The sequence below is a fragment of the Rhagoletis zephyria genome, unplaced genomic scaffold (assembly GCF_001687245.7).
Source record: "Rhagoletis zephyria isolate East Lansing unplaced genomic scaffold, Rhagoletis_zephyria_1.1 Rzeph_scaffold_02130, whole genome shotgun sequence".
Lineage (NCBI taxonomy): Eukaryota > Metazoa > Arthropoda > Insecta > Diptera > Tephritidae > Rhagoletis > Rhagoletis zephyria.
Window position 1 is genome coordinate 26,560 of NW_016159214.1, and position 14,433 is coordinate 40,992.

Sequence of the window (14,433 nt, forward strand, 5' to 3'; positions counted from 1 at the left end):
TGCTGTAGCCGTGTGCCATCATTTTGCCTGTGCTTGCATTTTCCTCTACTTTAGACAATTTGATATCTTTTTATACATACTGACATGCATGCACCGGTTTTTATATGTATGTACATACATAAATTTACACCCATACACCCATTCATACATATGAACATATGTATACATAAATAGGTATGTACATATATTTTTAAGTATGTATATGTTTGTTTAAATATATAAATGTATACATTTGTATAAATCTTTAAATGCATACATACATACATATTTACATACATTAATACATATTATATAATTAACGATTTTATTATTTGAAGCAATTGCAATATACATACATATATGTACCTACTTACTTAATCATGTACATATGTATGTACATGCATATGCATATCGAAATAAACATCAATGGTATTCTCGGAGTCTTGCAAAGCCCCTGCACGGTGTACGGATTGCTAGTTAAAACCCGTTTTTCCATGGGACAGCTTTGCAAATCGTGCAATCCGTTCACCGTGCAAGGGCTTTGCAAAACTGCGAGAATGCCCCTATCGTAAATCGTTCAAAATACCGTTACGTTGATAATAATTCTTCTCATCATCATCGCAAGCAAGTCTTCTAGTGCGAGACGAAAGTAAATTGTACCTTATGGATCTTAAAGTGTTTTTGTATCCAGGACAAATATTTTTTTTTCGTTCTGAAGTTCATTGACCTCAGGTACCCCGTTCTAGTACCAAGCCACCAGATCTCAGTTCTTATCTCCCTAACGTGCCACTCTAGTGTCAGTAAATTAAAGCTCACATAAAAAGCAGTAAACTTTTGCTAAGGAAGTATTTTCCAGAGAAACTATTTAAAAAAATGTTTATTGCCGAACGTACTAGGTCAACAAAAAATATAAAAAGGCGAGCCCTAGGCTCGCCCCAAACATCTTTTTTTTTCGATCGGTATAGCATTTTTTGCTATAACTTTCTTATTTTATATGCGATTTTTAAAATCTTTATGTCACTGAAAAGGTCTGGTTAAAGGCTAAACTTTTGATACGCCTTAATACATATACATACATAAATACTGCACAGAAAGTCACAAATCTTTACCTAGGTTATTTATTAATATATTACGTATAACTCAGAAGAATTTGGCAGGCAAAACTCAGCCGCATCCATTCTTTTTCGGTGAGTGGGAATTTTTCTTCTCTTCGCAGTGTTGCATTTCGAAAAATGGTTTTCTTTCTAACTTTCTACACGGCGCGAATACTTTGCGCAGATACATACCAACAAGCAGAGGAGACGTCAAAGAGGACGCAACGCATTAGGTTTGAGAAAATACAATAACTTCAGAAGGTTTGTTTTGGTTCCAAAGTTTCCTTTATTATCATATCCAAGTATCCCAAGACACATCTCATCCAAATCAACCCTAAAATGGAGGCAACGGGCGCACAGTGATACCTCTCCATAATTTTTTTGGCAAAGTAGTTGTTGTGCACCTTTAATGTTTCATGCATAATCATCAAATCTCCGGATCGAAAAACACAAAATCAAATCGACAATGTGGTGATAGGCGGAAGGCACGTTTCCAGTGTGTTAGATGTACGTTGGATTCGAAGGCCTAACACACGTCTCTGTGCCGCAAAGAATGAGCGTGTAAATCAGCGTTGGGCAGAGAGAGCTTTTACTCTGCTCGCGGCTATACAAAATGTATAGAAAGCTTAAAAGAGCTTTGCCCGTGGGCCAGGCAGTGCCCATCAGTGGACTAAATAGACAACTCGGCTCGGCGTTGAAAAGCTGCAATCGCCAACATATTTGGCACTCAGATTTCACTCCGTCTTTCAGAGAGCACTTATGTATGTATAACACACATCGACATTGTGAGCAATGTAATTACTTTTCTCTTTCCCAAAGTAATTGGATTGAAATTAGATTTGATACGACGAAGACTGTAACGCCTGTAAATTTTGTACGATAAGGTATCAAAATTTGCTCTAACGGATGCCTGCCTGCCGATTAAAATCTAGCGTGCTCTTACCAAATCAGGAAAAGAGCCCGCTTGCCATATTCGCCAACTATCGCGGGATCAGCCTTCCGAGCATCGGCTAAAAAATCTTATGAAGCGGATTGTGTAAAAGGCTAAAGCCCACCGTCAACGAAATGATTAGGCCCTATCAAGGTGACTTTAGGCAAGGTAAGTATTTGAAAAGACCCACGATAAGAGAATAGACACACACCAGCTATTTATCGATTTCGCGACTCGGGGGCTAGCCAAGAAGAACTTCGCTTAAATTGCCATTTCCAATTTGTATTAGCTGCCACAGAAGCGAAACGACTGGATGCTTTTTTGGACTTGGCGTTTACAGCTCCAAATAAGAAGTTCATAGAAGTTATCTTTAACCGTATCGTCCTTCTCTTCCGTCAGGGCGTGGTCACAAATAAAGGAGATCTTGGAGAATCTTGTTTTGATGAAGGTTTCGGCGTGAAGCTTCTTCCCCGGGGTGAACGATAGCACTTGACGATGCAGTATCCTTTAACAAATTTAATGATTCTACACAGTGTGGCGCATGTAAGACCTTTTCTTCCTTATCGTCGTTTTTACAGCTTCTGCAACATCGTCGGAAAAGCACGCCGAGCCTTTCTGCATGGTTATCTGTTAGACAGTGCCTGATTGAAGCCCCCACAACTATATATATATCCTCTTTTCTCAGACAGTATGTATACTCTTCGTGACCGCTTTCGATTAGGAATGTCAGTACATCGATGTATTTCTTTGATTCGATGAATCGAAAAGCACATCGAAAGTTTTCCTTATATCGAAGGGCATACATCGATGCATCGAACTGCATACAATTTTTCAGATATTATAACGGAGCTTTTTAGAGCAATTTCTATCTTTTGGCCAAACTCCCTTCTCTTTCTTGCACAATTGAAAAACTGAAATGGCGGCTCGATGTCTTAGAGATGTCAGTTTTCGAAAAACATCGATGTATTGATGCATCGATACATCGACTATTTATATATCGGGTGGACAATATTCGATGCATGGATGCCATTCCGAGATCCCTACTTCCGATCCCATTTAGGTCTTTTCTGCCGGGAAATTCGACAAGGCGTACTTTGACTCCAAATTTCTTCTCTGAGCAGCAGCTTGTAAGTGGCATATGGTATACCAATGCCGTTTTCACGCAAATGACACCAGATGACAACCCGTTTTCATTATTTTGACAACATTTGACGTCAAATATGAGCCAATGAAAACCAGGCTTCTGTCTCTATGACCAGGCACCCAAGTGAGGTGAATTATGAACGTGAAAGAGCAGCCTGGCTATTACTAAAAAGAAGCCCATCATTTCGGTTTCTAGCTTCTCAACAGCCTCTTTGCATACTAAAACTTCAGCTTGGAATATGCTGCACTGGTCTGGTAACCTAAAAAATATTGGTTTCGTGAGAAAACGCCTTCTTCCAACTTTCGGTCGAGTTTTGAGCCATCTGTATAGATGTCAATACTATCAGGTGGAGTGTTTTTGTCTGCTTTGCACTCCTGCCCGTTTGTGTTTGTTGTGATAAAATTGCCTTCCGGAACCTATAATTTTTTTTTATTCACAATTGTGTCTTTAGCTTACAGGTGGCCACTGGGATGCCTCCTTCAAGCTTGAAGTAGCGAGGCTGCCATCTGTTTTCCTGCCCAAACCATTGGCAGGAAATCTAAGTGTAGACGGCTAAAAAAGATGTGTAGCGCGAGTTAAAAATAAGAATAATTGTGTAGGTGATGACACGCCTGGGTAGGACATACATACTTACTTGCAAAGATGCGGTAATCCTTTTTATAGCGAAAGAAAAATGTACAAAGAGGTACCAGAAAATAAATAAAAATGCAATAGATTTAAATTTTAGTATTTTATGATTTTTTTGCGTATTTATTTCGTATTTAATAATAATAATCATCTCTTCAACTCTATGAGTGCATCATCATTAACATCATTCTTATTAACTTTAGTATGTATGTATGTATGCATGTTTGTTTGTTTGTATGGGGGTCGTTTTGTATATGTGCTATGTATGTATATTTACTGGTATATATGTATGTATGCATGTTTACGCGTGTGTGTGTGTGTGGAATCAATTTGGTTATTTTCACTTTGATTTTTTTTCTTCTTCTTTTTATCTGGTGTTATTATAGTTTACATACATACATGCCACATAATACATACATATGCATGTATGTAAATATGTGTGTTTATACATACATATGTATTATTAGGGTATTTAGATTTTTTTGTTTTGTTAAAAATTTACAATCGGTTCGAGTCTATTTTTCTTTCATTTGTTTATTTATTAGTAGTAGTAAAATATTGTTTTTACAAATAAAATAAATAATATTCGTCTTCAAAACAACAGAATTTTAACGACTTTCCTATCATATTCATGCACACACACACACACACACAGTTACAAAATTTTCCTCACACATTTGTGTGGCATTAATTTTTATATTCGCTTCACAGTGCCTAAAAAATTTTCCACTGCCATTTTTTTGTGCGCATATGTACATACATGCATATGTATGTATGTGCATGTGTGTGTGTGTGCATGTGCTTGCATAAATTCAATTTTTGCCAGTGTATTATTTGCACACCTGCGAAAATAAGGAATTGTTTTTCGTTTGTTTTTTTGTTTCCATTGATTTGCTTTTTTAGTTTCTTTTTGTTTTTGTTTTTTTCTTTACATTACATATTAAATTAGTCTCAATTTTACATTAATTACATATGCAGTTTAAATTTTTCATCGCTCAATTTGTATTTTTAATTACATTTATGTAACAATAATATAGTTTTCTCTTTATTTTTTTAAATTTATAATCATAAATTTAATTTTGTATTTAATTTTTAATGACATAACTAAAATTAATTACTAAAATTAGTGTAGATTTCTTGTTTTTTATTTTTTATGCTTTGTTCATTTTATTACTATTTAGTATTTCTAATTTTTAATAGTGACATTTATATATAGGTATTTATATATATATAGTAATATACATCTGCAAGTATAAATAAGTTTAGTAGTTTTAGTTTCATATACTATTAACTATTACAATAAAATAATTTACAGTTCGTATCTGTCTTTAACTAATTTACATCTCAAAGATTAAGGATGATTTTTTGCTTGAGTGGACTCATTAATTGGTGTTTGATTTAAAAATTTTCATTTTCTCAGTTCGGTTTTGGGCAAAACCTCGTCAAATCTACTGATAATAAAATGCCAATAAATTGTTCTTGCTAACCGCCTTTGCGAATCTAATGCGAACCGACGCCGGCAACGTATGTATGAAAGCTCCTTAAATAGCCAAAAATATAATGCATGTCTATTCTACAATCTTCATAAATGTAAATATTTTAATTAAAAAATCTTTTATAAAAAAAGAAATTGCATAAAATAAGCTACCAGTACCGAAATTTTATGCTTTTGCAAACTTTTGCAGTTTGGCTAAAATAAACAGTAAAAAAAAACAAGAGTTAAACAATTATGCATCACTTCTAAGACCGATCCGCGTATAGATATTTCTTAAGCTTCCTGTTCTGTTACATATATCAGTCTAGAAAGAGCTTTTATCTCGTGCGCGCTCATTCAACATCTATCAAAACAAGCGTCGCTGGAGAAACTTTTTAAAGCTTTCTTTGAATTTTATATGGACGTACGCAGAGTAAAAGTTTTCTCTGATCCCCACTGACTTACTGAAATCTTTAAAAAAAGCTTTTCCCGCAAACTATGGTTTGGTCGTTACTGTTTTATATGCATTGATGTGCATATTGTAAAAGCTCCCTTTGCTCAACAGTGCTTTTGAACACACTTACGAGTATAATTTCCTTTCTATTGAGGCATTAAAAACAAGTTATAATTTTACTTACAGAGCTTGCGTCGAGAGTTTATTATGAGCTTTCGATAACTTTAATTGCTAAACCAACACATTTTTTTATAATCAAATATCTCGAAGATAAAAGCTGCCTAAATCGAAATTTCAGTAAAGCTGCCCAAATTATAAACACTATTATAAAGCTCACTGATTTCAAAGCTCTGAGGTTTGAAAAGTAATATTTATGTTAATAGCCAACTCCTTGCACGCAGCGTAGAGCGTAAAAGCTCCTTCTGATCGCCAGTGGCATAAAGGCGATTGCAAGAACTCTCAACTTAACTGGCTTAAAGACAGACAAAAAATAAAATAATTTTACAAAAACCAATGCTAAAAAATTTATTTTTCTTCTCTTGTGGTAGTAAATAGCGAATTTCGTATGTATTTACGCTGTTTTTTTGTTTATTTTTTAAGGTTTTTTTTATTTGTTTGTATAAGCTACAAAAAGTTCCCTATATAAAATACATTTTACGAAGTTTTTTTTTATTTTTTCATAACCTTTTTCCTTTTGTAATATTTCTGCAATTTTCAAGTTATGATTAAATGTTTTACTTTTCTTCTTGTTTTCACTACTTTTGATTATTTAGTTTTGTGTTTTTTTGTGTGGTTCTTTTTATTGCTTTTTTTGAAGTTTCGCTAAAGAAAACAGAAGTGTGGAGTGAGATAGGCAAAGTATTTATTAAACGTACATACAACGAATGTTTAAGGCTGCTTTCATAAAATCGAATAGCTTTTGAAAAACACCGCACTTTTATGATAGCCATTTGTATGCAAAAAAAAAAAATAAAAAATATTTCCGTTCAAACTGTTTTCAAATACTCAAGTTAATAGTTTTGCGTTTTGACTTTTTTTACTAACACAGTTTTACTGTTGTTTGGTATGCTTGCATATTTTCGTTTACTCTGCATACTTCCGCGTGGCTAAAAAATAATAAAATTTAAATTAAAAAAAAACAACAAAAATGTTACTAAGTAACAACAGTATGTGTGCGTATGTATGTATTGTGTGTACTTATCAACTATAAGCCTTCTTTGTAAGATAGATACATACTCAGTAGCAAGTGTCTTCAAAAGCGTATTCTAAATTGCCTTAATGGATTTGTACCTGTAAATGTACCAAATACTCCTAATTTTCAAATTTTTTCTTTAGAACTCCAAGTTTTTTTTTTGCATACACACACATTTCTTTCCTTCTGTTTGCTCTATTCTCTATTTCCTAGTTAAAAGCGCCTAGTTTTCACTTTCATATATACAATCGGTTTATTTTTTGTAATTTATTTTCAATATTTTTAGAATGGAATTATTTTATAAAGTATGTCAACGTTGCGATACTTCGACCTGACTTAGATGGTGAACAAATGAAAAAAAAAACGCGAAATAACAAAAAAAAGCAGTAAAAATTTAAAAAATATACCAAAAAAATTTATAATAAATATACAAAAATGTCAAAAAAACATAAACAAATAAAAAAAATTTGAAAGATGTTTAAGAACGCAATTTATAATATATGTAAATAATGCGCAAAATTTACTTTGAAAAAAATGTGAATGTCTTTAAAAACTTTTAATTTGCGCATTAATTTCCATTTTTTTTTTTCTAAAATAAAGCTGCCAAAAGCTACCAAAAGCTACTAAATGCGTCAAATCGTGCTTCCCTGATCCAACTGTTAAAAAAATTAAATTAAATTTAAAGCGAAATAGTAAAAAAAAATAATAACATAAAATTTTAAACATATTTTATGTAGAAATAATGCGCAAATTTTATTTAAAAAAATTGAAAATAAAAATTTTTTTGCAATATATGTATGTAGCTGCCAAAAGTTACTTAAATGCGTCAATTCGTGCTTCACGGACCCAACTGTCAAAGCTGCTTGAGAATTTTGTTAAAAAATTTTTAATAGAAAAAATTCCATGGAAAGTTAAATAAAAAGAGTCGCGTTCGTACAATAAACATCAGCAATGCATTATCGAACAAATCAAATAAGAAAGCATATTCACTTCTTCATTTCTTCTTCCTTTCATAAATTAACATCTCTAGTTATTAATAATTATCTGTTTGCAGTCTTTGGTTATTAAAATTTTACTCTAAAACATATAGTTTAATTAATAATGAATTTCTCATTTTCCTTTACTTTACGACACCTATCAATATTTTACTTTTAATTACTCCTTATTTTAAGCTTTTCTTCTGTTTACTATTTTTTTTTTGTTTTAGTTTCCACCGTTCTGTATTTTATAATATTTTTTTAATTTAAAATTTGCAGTTAACTTTTTGCGGCCTGCCTTATCATGTATGTAAATATGTAACTCGAAATCGAGTCGGATCTACGCGCATACATACATACATATGTCTATATATTTAGCCGAAACCGCTACATAAAAAACGTAGTAAGCGAAATTTTTTTCCAACATTTTCTTTTTGTTGCAGAAATGCATCTAGATGATTTAGGAACATTTCTGCATCAAAATGAAAATTGAATTTTGAAAAAATATGTCGGTTACGCTTTTGTGGCGATTAAGACTCGATATGATAAGGCTGTTAGTTTCCTTTATTCTTTCCTGCTTTCTACTCTTCATCGTCTCCTATACTATGTACTCTTCACTAGACAACTGCCGCGGTGGTGGGCCTGGCGCTTTCTGGTCATTGGGGCTCTCTCATTCACACCCTACATACAGCAGCGGTCAGAATTTACTTGTACATTTGATATTTAATTGTTTGAAAATAAGCAACTAAATAACAGTACTTTTATATAGTACATACATAGATATCTTCAACTGCAGAATTGCGTAAACGTGCGCCTCAATGCTTGTCCATTATTATTTAAAAAAAAATAATCATCATTTACAAACATTTACTTAAATACGAGTATCTAACGATATAGTACATTATCTTTTTCGTTTGCGCTGGCTTTGCTTCTTCTTCTGCTAAATCTCCAGCACAGCTGCTTTTTAAAGTCGCGCGCAAGTGTGCTCACCGGTACACAGCTTGGGTGAAAGATAGAGAGGGAGAGAGAGAGAGAGACAGAGAGACAGCGAATTCGAAGGCGTAACCGGAAATCAACTGCGTATGCTAAATGCAAGTCATTGTACATTAAAATACTGTTGCTCAGAAGGTTGAATGTGTTCTCCTGCAAGTGTACATACATACATATGTAACCGAAACAGCTGATCTGCTCGCAAAACTAGCTCTACTACCACCGCTCACGTATGCACTTCACTACACTGTTGCCTAAATACCTAGCACTCGCCACAACCCACCGCCAGCAGTGGTTCTTCATCTTCATCTTCAGCTTTTACTGTTGCTGCACATTTCGTTTCCGTTTCGAATCCAACTCGGTACACGGTACTCGGTACTCGTTACTCGGTAGTACGCTAGTTTTCTTCTATGTTATATGTATGTTTGTATGTTTGTATGTATCTACATGTAAATGGCATATTCCCTAACATACATGTGTAGTACATACATACATACATATTCTCATCATTTTCTGCTACCCTTTTTCTTTCTACACATACTAACTACTTAGTACTCGCCATTCGAATCGAGCAGTCGTTTCTTGGGCGTCACATCGCCTTTTCGCATATGATGATGGTGATGATGATGATGATGCGTATGATGATGATGGTGTGCATCCGCCGCCGATTTTAACGAATCGCCGCCACCATTGTTGCCGCTTAAAATGCTTGCCGTACCGCTGCTGCTGCCATTTCCCGTTAGTCCCAATTGTGAGATTGGTATGATATTGGTCGGTGAGTCGGTCTGTTGACAGCGGCAACCTCGTCCCACAATACGGCCATAACATTTCTCGCAAAACGAGACGCAACCGCGCATTGGCCAATACAACCAAAGGCAGGGTAGCACTAACGATAGCGCGCCCAACCAACCCCAACGCTGTGTACGCTTATAGGGTCCACACGAGCAGGGATTGTCGACGCATGGTGTGCCGGAACCATCATCGCAGTCCATGTCATTGTCACGTGCGCAATGGTAGAATAACGCTTTGGCGCAGCATAGACACGACACGTAATCGATGACTGATTCGGCGCTGCAGAGGCAGGTCTTATTGCAGAGCCACGTTTGCGGTAGATGTGGTGGACTTTGGCACTGTTCGCAACGGCAATGACCGCAACGTGGGCAGATGATTTGATTTAAGGATGATGTGTCGCCGCCGCTGCCGCTGCCGCCACCGCCAATGATGATGGGAGTACCGAGCGGACTGGCGCCATGTACGGCGGATATCATGCCTTGTGGCGTGGAGATGCCCGTCGCTATATTGTGCATGGTCAGTAGGTCGTCGAATGCGGGTAAATCTTTAGCAAATTTGCAATTGTTGCTGTCGATGTGCGACATTTGGCTGATGGTGGTGGTGCTGGTGGTGTTGTTGGTCGTTGAGGCGGGTTGTTTCGTGATTGCCGGCGTAAATGACTGTTGCGANCGCTGCCGCCACCGCCAATGATGATGGGCGTACCGAGCGGACTGGCGCCATGTACGGCGGATATCATGCCTTGTGGCGTGGAGATGCCCGTCGCTATGTTGTGCATGGTCAGTAGGTCGTCGAATGCGGGTAAATCTTTAGCAAATTTGNTGCCGCTGCCGCCACCGCCAATGATGATGGGAGTACCGAGCGGACTGGCGCCATGTACGGCGGATATCATGCCTTGTGGCGTGGAGATGCCCGTCGCTATATTGTGCATGGTCAGTAGGTCGTCGAATGCGGGTAAATCTTTAGCAAATTTGCAATTGTTGCTGTCGATGTGCGACATTTGGCTGATGGTGGTGGTGCTGGTGGTGTTGTTGGTCGTTGAGGCGGGTTGTTTCGTGATTGCCGGCGTAAATGACTGTTGCGAGCTGGTGAAGCTGCCCAAACTGCCGCCACCACCGCTGTGGTGGTGTCCATTCTGCGACGCAACTGGAATCACCTTGCCCGTATGCGGGCAGGTTGTTATCGCTGTCACAGTGCTGGACGTGGGCGTTTTGTGATTATGATGCGAATGTATGAAGCCGTCCGTGCCATCAATGCCCGCCGTGATGGTCGCCGAACCCACAGTTCCCGTCGTCGTGCGGTTCGTCGTATGCAGCAGCTGCTGGTGTTGGTGTTGCTGATGCTGGTGCTGTTGCTGTTGATTCTGCTGATGTTGCAGACGGAATTCACGCTGTGGCAACAAAAGCAGATGATGCGTTGTCGTTTGACCGCCATCATGCTGTCCCGCCGGATGTTGCGCGCGTGACGCGTGTTGTAGCTGCAGTTGATTCGGTATAACAGCGTTGGCTGCAGCATTTCGGAACGGAGTATCCACATACTCATTGGTGAGCCGCTGGGACTCGGGTCGCGGTTGAGCCAGCGTGACTGATGTGGCAGCAGCAGCTGGTTCGGTGCTATGGAAATGACTGAGTAAACCAGCGATGCCAGCACTGAGGCCACTGTTGGTGTTATTGCTCGCTTGAGTGCGGGCGTTGCTGCTGCTGCTGCTGGTATTATTACTATTTACAAGTAGTCGTGCGGCAGCGCCTGGCGTAGCCGGTAATTGTCTACGCCTCGTAAATGTATTCGCTGCTGTTATGGAGGACGACGACGTCGAAGAGGACGTAGTGCTAACGTGACTGTTATTGCGGTTGAGGTTTAAAGTGGTCGGCCGTTGTGGCAGTATCGTCAAATGATGAATTTCGTAGTCCTCGTATTCTGGTTGTATCAGCGTATTAACGACATTAGAAATGTTAACGTTATCATTTTGACTCGTACTCGTACTCGTACTTGTACCAACACCTCGGTCTACGCTCGTAATACTATATTGACTTGGATGATTGTTGCTATTTAAATTTTGTTGATGTTGTTGCTGCTGCTGCTGTTGTTGTTGTTGGTTATTACCATTTGTACATTGCGTTGATGCGGTGCTCGTCGTCGTCGTCGCCGTTATCGCTGATGGTGTCGACGCTGCTACTGCTGCTGCCGCTGCCGTCGTCGTCGTTATCATTAGCTGCTGTTGCTGCTCCCGCCGCTGTTGCTGCCACTCCTGTTGCATTTGTATTTCGCTTAGCATAGTCTCTGGCTCGGGTGCTCTGGGACGATGTACACGTGGTAAGTGCTTTGGGGGCCGCGGTGGCGCCAAAATATCGCCGCCATTTCTACGATCCATGTAGTGTGGCAAACTTGTGTTGGAGAAACCTCAGTGCCCTCGGTACCTTAGCCGTGGACCATCAGTTTCCCTCATTCTTTTGCTCTGTTGCTCAAGCGAATTGCCGAATGGTAGTTAATAATGCTTAGTCGGCAGTTTGTAATTCTGAACGAAGATGCTGATCAATTGGCACTGTTTTGAGAGCGAAACGATTGACTTTCTGAAATGAGAGAAAGAGAGAGGGAAGAATTATTTAAACGCAATTTACAGGCATAGAAAATATGTTATATGTACAGATGTTAGCACAATACTTATGTTTGTAAAAAATTTCTGAGGAGGAAGAGCTATCAAAATTGAACTCCCTGCAGCTTTACTTTTGGGTGCTTGGGGTAGGTTTTGGTCGTGACTGGCCTATGGGCACCTCAACGGTGCCAACCATTTTTAGATTGTATACATATGTATATATATTAGTGGCCCAGGGTAAAATATATCTTCACTCAGCCGTGATTTTAGGTGTTAGCAACCAGCTTTTATTCCGTGTGCATCCATATAAAATGGCAATGGGCGCTACCTTTCCCGGGGGCAAAGCTCTTTTAAGCTTTCTATACATTTTGCATAGGCATGTGCAGAGTAAAAGCTCTCTCTGCCCATCGCTGATATAAAATATATAGACAGCTAAAAAAGCTCTGGGCGGTATAGATAGCGCCTTTCCTGTGGGCGGAGCTCTATATAGGTATACAGGCACATGGTAATAGCTCTTTCACCCATAACGGGCTTATAGTGGTGGTGGGCACCACCCGTGCTCGCGGGCGAAGCTCTCTTCAGCTTTCTATATATTGTGTATAGACAAGTGCAGAGTGAAAGGTCTCTCTCTCTCTCTCTACCCGTTAGTGGTTTGGAGTTTCCCTTTCAATATTTTCTTAAGGCAGTCACGGTAAAAAAATTTCAGAGCTTTTTTTGGATTTTTAAAATCACTTCCAAAACATATAATGCGGTGTAAGCTTTTTAAAGCTCCCTACAGATTTTTAATAGGCGCGCATATAGTAAAAGCTCTTACTGATCATCACTCTTTTAAAGTTAGGAGACTGTGGAAAGCTTTAGTGTTCATTGAGCCACAATTTAGTGCAGTGGAAAGCTTTCAAAGCTCGATTACTACTAAAATGAGATTCTTTATCGCAAAAGAAATGTTGTGTTCTTTTTTAAATACATATTTGAAGTTATTAATCATCCATAGACATATAAATATGTAAATGTAGCAGAGTTATTCCACTAATTTTACGCATTCATATCTTTTTTCCATAAAAGCACGCACGTAGGTACATGTGTATGTATGTATATGTAAGCATGTATATTTCCACAGCTGAAAATATCTACACATACATAATTACATATTTAGATACTGGTGGATGAATCTGCATACATACATATGGATAATTTTACACTAAACTAAAAATAATTGCAAATTTTTCCATAACAGTCTTAATAAACAAAAATTATTATAAATACTTAGTGTGAAAAATATGTAAAATGATATTCGAAAAATTTTAAGTATTTTCCCCTAATTGTTTATATACATATGTATACACATGTACTTACTTAGTTGCGTATGCAAGCATCCACCCCAATAGGAACAGAGGCGCATGTATAAGGAATTTAAAAGGAATACGGAACACATATGTGTAGATTATTGCTCAATTTCCAAAAATTGTATATTTTATGCAGTTTTTATATTTAAAGTATGTATTTATATTTTTTTTTTTTGTTTTTTACTTTAAACTTTTTTTGAAAACTCTAACTATTTTTTTTTTTGTAAGGAGCAAAAATGTTATGTTGAAAAAGATTTTTTAAACATAAAACGACTCTTTTTGAGTATTTCTACAACAAAATATTTATAAAATTTGAACCATTTTAATTTTATAGTTTTTTCTTTTGAAAATTAAAACCTTTTTAAAAAATAAGACAATTCTTATTAAATATGTACATTAGGGCGACCCAAATTTTTTTTCGATCCCTTCAGAAGTCTTCAAAAAATAGCGCTATGATGCTTCTTTAATGTAAAAATTTTACTAAGTGTGTTTAAATAACCGATAATCCTATCTGTTATATACAAAAATTAGTTATTTTAAGTTTTCATAACCACATCACGCACGAACAGCTCAATGGATGTGGTTAATTCTTTTTAGTTTTCTACTTGATATCTTCTGTAGGTTTGTGGTAAAAAATTTTGAAAAACAGGGTTACCAGATATTTGAAAACTCTAAATTTTAAAGGTCAATAAAATATTTCAGTTGCTTCATCAAAACTAAAAGCATTTGAATATATTTAAAAATTTTTTTTTTCNAATATTAAATTTTCATATTTTTTATTCAGAGGTTTTAGAAAAAATTTTAGTGTGTAGTTTTATAGCCGACTAATTTTTACTATAACAAGTG

General features: G+C 36.9%; 1 protein-coding gene across 2 annotated transcripts in view; it reads right to left on the reverse strand.

The window, feature by feature from the left end:
- Positions 1-7,674: 7,674 nt before the first annotated feature.
- sty (sprouty signaling antagonist) overlaps positions 7,675-14,433 on the reverse strand; it is a 53,650-nt gene continuing 46,891 nt past the window's right edge. For both annotated transcript variants that reach the window (XM_017620368.1, XM_017620369.1), the window contains exons 2-3: positions 10,736-12,221; positions 7,675-10,322 (exon numbers count right to left, since the gene is read on the reverse strand). In XM_017620368.1, coding sequence (XP_017475857.1) covers positions 9,411-10,322; positions 10,736-12,022 — 2,199 coding nt within the window. In that variant the 5' untranslated portion in view covers positions 12,023-12,221 and the 3' untranslated portion in view covers positions 7,675-9,410. The remainder of the gene's footprint in view (positions 10,323-10,735; positions 12,222-14,433) is intronic.